At 39.4% G+C, this 10,514-nt stretch overlaps 1 protein-coding gene across 1 annotated transcript; it reads right to left on the bottom strand.

The window, feature by feature from the left end:
• Positions 1-1,731: 1,731 nt before the first annotated feature.
• Positions 1,732-3,672, bottom strand: LOC145770337 (protein PHTF2-like). Its single transcript, XM_082581942.1, has one exon. It carries the CDS (start codon positions 3,597-3,599, stop codon positions 1,776-1,778), a length of 1,824 nt encoding a protein of 607 aa, XP_082438068.1. The 5' UTR covers positions 3,600-3,672; the 3' UTR covers positions 1,732-1,775.
• Positions 3,673-10,514: the final 6,842 nt, after the last annotated feature.

Below are 10,514 nucleotides of genomic sequence, written 5' to 3'. Positions count from 1 at the left end.
GAACTGAATAATCTTTACAGCACAGAAGAAACGTGGACCCAACGGTACACTTTCAGCTGAATAATTAAAGCTAATAAAAACAGGCCACCACGAGGCAATTTCTACTTCTGACACGATAACAATGCAGATGTTGGTCTGATCAGGAAGACGCCTGAATTTTTCCCCCTCAAACTCTGCGGCCCGAATAAGGTCCGCAACCGATTCCCTCAACATTTTATGTTGGTAAGACTCGCTTTCAGTAACTTCCCAGACAACTAATCACAATCACCCAGACAACTAAACCCATCATATTTACATTGATTCAACATCTGCAGACGTTGAATGAATGTAAATATGACGGATACTTTTATCGATACGCCAATTGAAATATAAGAACTGCATGACAAAGTGGAAGGACATTTATCAGACGAATATAGCGAAGCAAACAAATGAACAAATTGCTGCAGGGTGGAGATGTAAGAGCAAAAGAAAGCAAAGACTTCAGATCAAGTACCAGCGGGCGATTTCAAAACCAAATAGCAACGCTCGAGTGGATACGGTTTGGTTTTTGAATCTTTATCCTCGGATTGAGAAAACCTTTGATTGGTTATTTCTGGTAGTTTCGCATACTTGTAGAGGCTGCTCTTGACGGAGGCCCGGTTACCGAGATTGACAGAGTGAAGTTTTCCGATTGTTGAAGTGTTGTTGCCGGGGAATTATTCTATTGTGCCGCTGAATGGAGAGCAGTTCTGAAAGTGCGTTGCTCAAGCGCAAACCCCGAGAGTCGAACTTGAGCCGGGCACGTAACCACCGAGCTAACGGGGCGGACACCAACAAATATAGTCACGAGTGTCAATTACAATGGTGGAAAGTGAATCAATCACTTTTCAATGATGGCTAAATTGGCATAGATTTTGTTGGCTATACCAGCCACTTACACAACAACCGAGCTTTTGTGGTCTGCTGCTGCCTGCTGGTAACATTATGATACCAAATCGAGCATCCTTGAACACATCAAGGGTTTGTGACATGCTCTTTCCCAGAGCAGCGATCAGGAACTCCAATGGACACCTGCCCTTTTTGCACGATTTTATAGCCTCCGTTGACTGTGCTCATTCTTTTTCTTGTTTGTAGGCTACTGCATTGTTTTTGTCTTGAGTAGAAGTTTTGTTTAATTTAAAAAAATTCACCGGCTTACCCGGACATCTTTTCAAACATCCCGATCTTTTACCAAATTTTGTTGTTTACGTTTCTGCAATTCAGTGTTTTGTTCTGCTTGCAGGAGAAAAGATGTTGGCTGTCGACCTCTTTTCCTAATCTCACACTTTTGTTTGCAAGAAGGGTGGTTAAAATTTTCTGCTGACTTCGAAAGCAATGGCCTGCTGGCTGTAAAAAATTTGTTTCGAAATAACAAACTATTTCGTTTCGACCTAAAATTATTCATCTTGATTTCGTTTCGGAGCAAAAATCTTTAAAAAGGATTTCGTTTCGTTTCGGCTTGAAAAAGTTCGCTTTGAACAGCCCTAGAAAATACAAGTAAATCATCGAGGAGAGATGTATATATATAGCCCACTTTTTCAAAAAAGCAGTCTTTACATTAAAACGGAATTGATGCAAACGCAGTGTGGATAACGAAATTAGCGGTGTTTTCTTCAACCTTAGGGCTCTCGAGAAGGTTGCAAAGTTCCTAGCCTTATTTGTCTACGCTACTGCATGTAGCCTATGGCAATTTTTTCTCAGGCTATATTCCCGACTTTAGTGATTTTATTGTTAAAGCAAATCACTCAACATATCAATTACGTTTTAATTTTCCAAATTTTTAACTTAAATCCAAGTATTTCACTTACTACACCAGAAAACGCAGATAGAAGCAAAACTCTTGTGATATTATACAAAATTGGATTCATGGCAAGACCGTATATGTTGTATGGTTCTTCTATTTCTTTGATAAGTTTAGCGGCCAGAGTTAAAACTCCATTAGCTCTTTGCAGACTTTCTTTTTTCTGGGGCTTCTTTTCAATTTGCAAATGCAGATTAATTTGCTCCGTCAACAGGGTCGAAATGCTGTTATACTTTTTGTTTATTTTCACTCCAGTTGTGATGAAGTGCAAAATGAATACGGCAAGGGCTAAAAGCATAACTAGGCTATCCCAGTACATCAGTGAGGCCGTAAACAACTCAGATGAGACCATTAAATGAAAAGTAATGAAACACAGCAAGCAGACTGAACACAGGAAAGCTGATGAAACAATTACATCTACAGACCTTTGAGGTCCTCTTCGTCGAAGGTAAGACCTTAAAGCCAGCCAGACTCTTATGTTTTGAACTTTATTTAACCGAAAATGTGGAATTAACGACTTTTTAGCTCTTCTGCTTGAGGTCAAGTGAGTGAAGTACTTTGCATAGAAAAATCTTTTCTTAAAAGTTTGTTGGGCGGCACAAAGCATTATGAAGAATATCGACGCTAGCACCATACGTTCCAATAACATGCCAATGATGACAAAAGAAGTGCTAAAGTTTCCGTTTCCGATTAATGCCACCAGAGTTTGCTCATAAAGCAACAATGGTGTCAATATTTCATTTTCTTGTCTTTGTAACTGAAAGAAGCGATACACGACTGGAACCATGGATATGATCAGCGGAAAGATAATACTAAGCGTGAAATAGTCATCAGAACACGCCGGTAACGAGTCAACTTTTTTCATTATCATTCCTCCGATGTGGAGTAATGACGCATCACATTTTTGCCACTGACCGTTTTCCCATATTCTGATGTTGATGTGGTCAGACGAGGGGTTGTTTCCAGGGAGCAAAGCAGTTGAGGACAGGTATATATTTTGATTGGAAAGATGTTGCTGCCCTTGAGTGGTTTTACACTCCTCATCACTTGAAGAATCACTTGCACAACTGTCACCTCGGATGTCTTCCAACAACACATCTTCGTCGAAGTCTTTATTCAAATCTTTGACACTTTTATCATCAGTGGGCTCACCATCAGAATTGTTATCCTTTTTTTCGAAATCGATATTTCTTACGCTAGAATTTACAAATGACAGAGTTTGTTTGTAATCCGTGCTTTTAGCCGGTTCAAGTAAAGCTTTAGACAAAGTACGTTTCTGCAACAAAGAATCAGGCGAACAACTTTGATGGGAAGGAGAGGCAAAGTTAGTAGATACTACTTGGCAATGAATAAGTCCCAAAACAAGCATTATAACGCTTGGCAGTAAAACTTCGCTGACAGGAACAAGTTTGAAATCTTCTGTGGAACCATTGAGGTATAAAATAACACACACAAGTTGTAAGTTATACAAAAAGAGGAAACCTATAAAGATTACACGACTAGTTTGTTGGATCCACCATTGATAAAATACTGGCAGTAATAATATTCTAATTAAGCCTAACCACAAAATGAAGATAACGTGGTGCTGTGGCTTGTTTTTACTGAAAGTAGAGCCTCTTACCAGGTCCACGTCTATGAGGTCAGACTTAAGGCTTGTTTCTTGCTTGTGACGCACTTCAATACCTTTAAATTTCTGCTCTTGAATTTCAACGGCTTTTTCCCAAATTTGCAAATCGTATGCTCCTATCTTTCGCCTATACCACAACACAGCAGTATCCATTTTTCAGTTTTAGTTCAATCACGAAATAAATAGAAGATGTTTGTGAATACTTTTTGAAATATGATGTCTTCTTTTCAACAATAAAACTACTGAAAGAAAACATAGTATTAATGTAGACATGCAGAGATACTAACCAATATGACGTCATAATGTCTTCTGTTACAATTAATAGTAAAACTATTTAGTTAATCAACATTTAAGAAATTAGCCAGGAAATCAAAAGCGCATTTCTAGATATTCCTGATGGTGGCACACGCAGGGGCGCATTGGCCCCCTTTCAACAAATTTTTGAAAGACTAAATTTTAAACTAAGAACTTGTGCTTTTTTTCGATAGCATAAATTGTAAAAAATGCAAAATGCTCGAGACCGAAATGACTTACTAAATATAAAGATTTGGCATGACTGCAAGAGGTCTAAAAAAAGTAGAGTAGCCTACCACAGCCAAGTTTATTAAACTTGAATTTTCTTATTTAGTGTGGTACTCCCTACTTTTTATCATAGGTAGGCTATCTATGATTTTGTTAATTGTTTGTGACGAAACAATCTGCTCAGTAAAAATACTTCAAAATGTGACATAATCGGTTATCTCGCATAGTGTTTCGTCAACATAGAATCAATAACATGAGTTTCTTCACTGAAATTGAAGCCGGAGCTGTTACTTTTGTTTTTTGACTCCAGCTCCGACTCGACCTCGACAGCAAGGAAAGTTAATAGCTTTTGCTCCAGCTCCGCAACAATCGAAGTTAAAGGGTCCGGCTCCATTAAAAATGCTTGACTCCACTGTTCCAAGCTGCGGTTACAGCTTTACAGCCCCGGTTTAGGCTACGATAAGACTTGCTTTTCGTAATCGTAGGAAAAATTTAGAATATCCTTATTATCAAACAAAACAATATTTTAAAATACACTATGACTTAGTTTAAACTATAAGGACAACTTGAAAGACCCCCAAGTGAAAGTAGTCGGAACTCGGAAGGCTGTATCTCAAATAAACACTTTTTTAGCAATCCCGCGCCGTTTTTACTTCATGGCGCTTTCTGCATTGTAGGCTGCGATTCTTGGCTTATGTATCAGGATTAGCATTTCATATTTCTTTGTAGCACACAAATAAATCAAATTGCTATGATGTCGAAATGAATAAAGACATAATAATTTTCCGTAGAAAATGAAACAACTTTTTGTTTTCAAAAACGTTTCATCGTAAAACTAAAGTTATTGCTTATGTGAGAAAGCTGTTCCAATATGCGGTGGAACTTAATTGTTGCCCACTGTAGCTCCAGCGCGCTTTTATACGTAGCCTAGGCTATGTCGTTTTTAAGTTCCCCGACATCCAGGGGCGCCGGAAGCGGGGGGGCAGGGGGGGCGGATGCCCCCCCTGCCCTCAATTTTTCTGGAGATGGAGGGGCAGGGGGGGCAATGGTGCCCTTTTAAAGTCATGTAAGCAACTGCACATTTTGCAATATAACAATTTCTGCTATTCGCGTTTAGCCTAATAATAATCTTTCATTTTTGCCTCAAAATAATATTTACGCAGAAAATTTTGCAACACAGTAGCCTACAGGCCTTAAAACTCGTTTTTTTCGGGAGCTCCTTCTCGGCGGCCAAATCTGTGTGCTTTGAGGCCAAAATACAAAATAAAAATAAAAATAACGATAGCACAAGTAAATAGAATTAAACTTGCAACAATGCTAAAATGATCACTTATCGTTGTTGAAGTCTGGGCCTGGGCGACGTCCTACAATAGAATCGTTGCACCACGCAATAACTGCTTTATCGGAATTGTAATCCAGTACTGCGGGACCATCTAACGACACTCGCACGAGTGTCTCTAATGTGGCTGATTTTAAAAAAGTTCGCCACTCCCCTAGAATTCTTTTTAGTAACGAAAAACAACGCTCGACATGATTGTGTTGACGATGACGGCAAGGTAATAAAATCAGTATTTCAATGATGTGAAGGACATTACTAAAAGAAGCATAATTTTTGCAAAATATGATCAAAAAATGTTTTCCCCTTGGATGTCAACTAACCTAGTTCTCCTTTTTAACAACGATTCAATGTCCGACAACATCGAATCGACATAAAAACGACAATATTGCCAGCCGATGTAAATTAGCCCTTTGGATTAAGACTTTGTTAAAATAAACGTCGAGAATTACAAACAAGACTTACAGCGCTGGTGATCGCAGATGGATATATTCAATCAATAACAACTATCCCCGCACAATGCAACAGTGGCGATCATGACTCGCTGACCTAATTTTGCGTCACTCTTTGATACTACATATTTTCGACAGTTAATCCACGATCATTCTATTGCGAAATTAAATAATTGGTTAGAAGAGACCGCGGCCAAACTTGGCCGATTGAGGAGGTAGCACCGGCGGTCATTCAAGCACTACTTAGCGGCCATGGCCGCAGGCTGCTTTAAGGCTTGACAGTAGGTTACATCATTATGACATAGCATGATGCCCTTCTTTGTATACTGGACACTTGTGGGCTATCATTACTCAATACATAGTGAGCTGATAGATTAGTATTATCGCTATATCTTATCTTAAAACTTGACAAAAAATTTGCTTTTTAATAAAAAAAAAGTGCCCTTTTTTCGTAACCTTGCCCCCCCAGTCAAAAATCGTTCCGGCGCCCCTGCCGACATCGCTTATTATTGGTTGTGGAATCTGTGTATTCCATCCACGCTCTCCATAAGTTATTTTTGCGTTTTCGTCAAGGCGTCTTTGCATTCTGCCATTTTAGAATTGGAATGCCATAGTGCTTGGCTGCATTCTTGCAATCCGGACATCGATATTCATGGTTTTGCGTCCGTTTTACATGAACATTTTGTTGCATAATGCATGCCACATTGCAATCTATGGCCACACTTCCTTAATCAAGACGGGTTTCTTTTAAGCTGAAGCGATCAGCGCTTAGTATCAGTAGCCTATAGGCCTACCAGTATGTCTTGGACTTGGTATGGACGTAACGTCGTTGTTCAGCAGGTTTTTTTTCTAGGTTCTGTTCATGGCATAACTTTTGGGTGTCAGACCGGTCAGCCTATTTTTAGGTTCTGATGGTGATGATTCTTTTTTTTCTATACTGCAATAAACTGCTACACAAGGATATAGACAGGGGGGGGTCTAGGTGGTACTTTTGGACCCGGGCCCGGAATATTTAAGGAGCCCGAATTGAAAAAATTCCCGCGACTTCAAACATTATCAAGATCTTAATATAATCAGATCTAAAGGAATTGCCACCAGAGGTTAAAACAGCCATTTCAGCCGTTAGATGGTAAAGTACCAGCCCCTTTTCTGGGTAGGCCTACTGGGCCCACTTCAGCTTTTTGGTGGTAAAATAGCCACTTCAGCCACCAAACAGTAAAATAAGAATTTAGTTTAGTATAGTGATTTCCCTAACCACGAATTTTACCCGAAACACCAGTTTCAAAATAAACAGGCTAATATTTGTTCAAACTCAAAAACTGAAATGGCACAGGTAAGAAGATTGCTATCCCTATTTTTGCTCTAAAAATTAGATCAAAACTGCTTTTCAGATTGCAGCAATCAGCAAATGTTTGACCTAGGCCCAAACACCTTTCCCAAATCAAATTGAAAACTTTCTAACCGTCTGCACTAACTTGGCTGTAAATTCTCTTCTGGTGAGCCTAGAATGACCAGTAAAACATCAATGGAATCGGGAAGTAATACTCTAGCGCCATGTGGCAAATAAAAGTTCAAAAAAGCAACCACTAGATAGAGATAGTAAGTTTTGCGGTTCAAGAAATTTTAAGATAGTGCAAGATTTGTTAAATGACCATGTTTAAACGACATCAATAAAGGTTTGTACACAACCTTTATATTCAAAACATTGTAGATGAAGGGGGCCCGAAAATAAATTGGTACCGGGCTCGAGGAATCCTGTCAACGACCCTGGAGACCTTGTTCTTAGGTCATCCTCAGTTCTCCACCACTAGCCTACTGTGCTCTAAATGTCATGATTGCAGCTACGTAGCCTATGAGCGGGTTGTTACTCACTACGTCCGCTATAGCCTACCCACTAAAAATTAGGTTTGCCACCAATGAAAAACAGACCGGTTATTCAAGCCGGTGGTTGGCTTGGCTTCACAATGGACGAGTTTTGCTTAAAGCAGCTTAATTAGGTTTATAAAAAACAAAAACATACATTACCGGTAGGCTACCTCAAAGGAAGCAAAAAGTTTAAAATTTTTGATACCAACTAGAATAGTTTGTTATGGTGTTATTTTATTGGTAGTCTATTGTTTATAATAGTAGGCCTATCGTAGCCTACTACTCTCGCAACATTGATTGATTTAATGATTGGCGTTTATTTTGTTGCGAGTATAAATACACACGTTCATTAAGCAAAGTCAAATAGTAGCCTACTGTGGCACGAAACAGCTTAATCCGCTGTCGGGATGACCACAGGGTGTAAGGACTAGTCACCCTACTCCGCAATACAAACGATCACGTAGGCTAGAATGTGTGGCTACTGCAATGGGTGGCTACGAAGTGACCTAAACGGTCTTCTAGTCAAGCAGCCACCAAAGAGACGAAATAAATGTTTTCTCTCTCTCTCTACTCAATTCTTTACATTTTTGCTTCGTCACAGATGATTAATGCAATAGCCAATATGCCTAATTGCGAGACAATAGGATTAGGAACAGAAAGCACGTGTTTTTTTTACCAGATTCGATTAACACAAAAACCGTTAATACGATGACTTGGTAAAAAAAGAGAGAATGACGCATTGAATAAAGCCACTATAACACCAAAACAACAAAACTCAACCTCAATAGGGTAATGGGAGTTGAAATTCCCCTGTGTATGACCCTGGTTTTGAGCACTCTTTAAAGGTTGATTAAGGGAATCTTTGTCTTCAGACTAAGAATGTATCTTTGAGAGCGTTTCTACCTTTTTATTGACCTTTGCTAGTGCTATGTTATGGCAAGTAGGCTAGGCTAATATTTTTCGCTTTGATAGTCGGAAATTTTTATTTTTTTATTTGCATCAGCGGTGGGATGGCGCAACTTATAAGTCGTTGGCTTTCCAATTATGCAAACCTGGTTCGACTCCCGGCTTCAGCTGGTTGTTGAAAAACACCGCTCACCTCTACCCAGGGTGTAATAAATTGGGTGGGCGTAGTTGCTGAAGTAAAGGCGGCCGAGAGAAAGGAACTGGCCACCCTACTCTCCTTAGTGCCGAAGGCTTAGTACAATGAGAACCTTATCTTCTCATACCCGACACTTGAATCAAGTATGGGACCCCCCTTTACCTTTTTAGTCGGAAATTTTTATTTTTTTATTTGCATCAGACTCCAGATGGTTCATATTACAATCAAACAAAAAAAAGGAAATAAAAGATGAAATGAAAGTTTCTGAAATTTCTATATAGGCCTACTAGCTAGTTCTCGTCGGTTGCGTAGAACCTCTGCGCAACGTTCGAAAGGATGTGAGTTCGACACCGCACCAGAGCACGTGTCAGTGTTTAGGCAAATACACTTAATGTGATGCCAAAATGAAGGGAGCAGCTGACTCGAAGACTACATGTCACTTTGCTGCTACCTGTCGTCTGTTGTATCGCATCTGTTATCGCAGTTGGGGTTGAGACCCCGAGATTTTAACCCGTTTTTCTCCCGGGATTAATTTTATTAAAATCTTGGGATTTCCAAAAAACGTTTACAAAAGCTGATGTAGCGCCATATCGTTTGACGCTCATATTATTTTGGGTTGATGCAGCTTTACAATATCAGCTGATTGTCTTGAACACTCCACATTAGTGTGATAATAATATCAACTATAGGCTATATAGCATAACAATAAACTACCCAATCGCTTCTGTCGTAGCATTAGTACAACTGGTTATCTTAGGCTTCTTAGCATTAGAAAGACGGTTGTGCCACTGTGCTGTTAGGACAGTTTCTGCTAATTCTGCCCTATCTTTTTGCAAAGGAGAAATTCAAATTTAGCTTAAAATGGCGGATTTTGAAGATGTAAGTTTAAAGAGAAAATCCGAGCTATTGGTCACAGCGGTAAACCATAATTTCTTCGTGGGAAAATTGTAACTTAAAGTTCCCGGATCCTTTCGTCTGCATATAATGACCGAAGAAACACACACTTGAACTTCTTTTCAAACAGTGTATTTCTGTAAAAATTAGCCCACGGCTACCGAAAACGAGGGGGTGCAACGCGTACACCACTGAAAACTGTCACTACAGAACAGATTACTTGGATAAAAGACGGAACCTTTGTCCAGCTAGCAAGCACTAAGCCAACAGTTAAATGTGCGGCCAACTTTCAAACAATCATTTTACGAATGACCAGAATAGATAGCAATATCTCAAATTCACGTATGCAGTACTGTGACGCAATAATGAAAGACAATTATGAAGTCATTCCAACAGGTGTTTAAAGCTGAAGTAATATTTCCTGTTTAAACAGGCCCAAACAGGCCCAAACAGGTTTGACACAATTCTTATGAACGCTGGTGCAATTTTGGCACATTTTCTAGCAACTTCCATGACGTAATATTCAGTAGACTTGAACGGTTTTATATGACGTTTGATTTGTACAGAGATTGGCCGTAACATAGCGGCCCCTAGTTATGACAGTCTAACATGGCATAACTAAAAAAGAATTGAAGGACAATCGTGAGCCAATGAATAAAAACACACGATACACAAATTGTTTGAATCACTCACGTTTAAGTTAATACGTAAATACAAAGGGCATGCAAAGAATGAACAACAATACGGAATAATACACGACGATACATGAAATTGGTACCATAGGTACACGCTAAATTGACGCTATATACAATTGTTGCGATAATAACCGACTGTTCTGGGCTCAGACAAGGGTCGGCCACCGCAGACAAAACCAGGCTCAAACCCTAACACTAGGT

Source organism: Aplidium turbinatum, chromosome 5, assembly GCF_918807975.1.
Source record: "Aplidium turbinatum chromosome 5, kaAplTurb1.1, whole genome shotgun sequence".
Lineage (NCBI taxonomy): Eukaryota > Metazoa > Chordata > Ascidiacea > Aplousobranchia > Polyclinidae > Aplidium > Aplidium turbinatum.
This window is presented reverse-complemented; position numbering and strand designations above follow the sequence as displayed.

Excerpts from the sequence above, each read along its gene's own strand:
- LOC145770337 (XM_082581942.1), bottom strand. The coding sequence starts at position 3,599 with ATGGATACTGCTGTGTTGTGGTATAGGCGAAAGATAGGAGCATACGAT.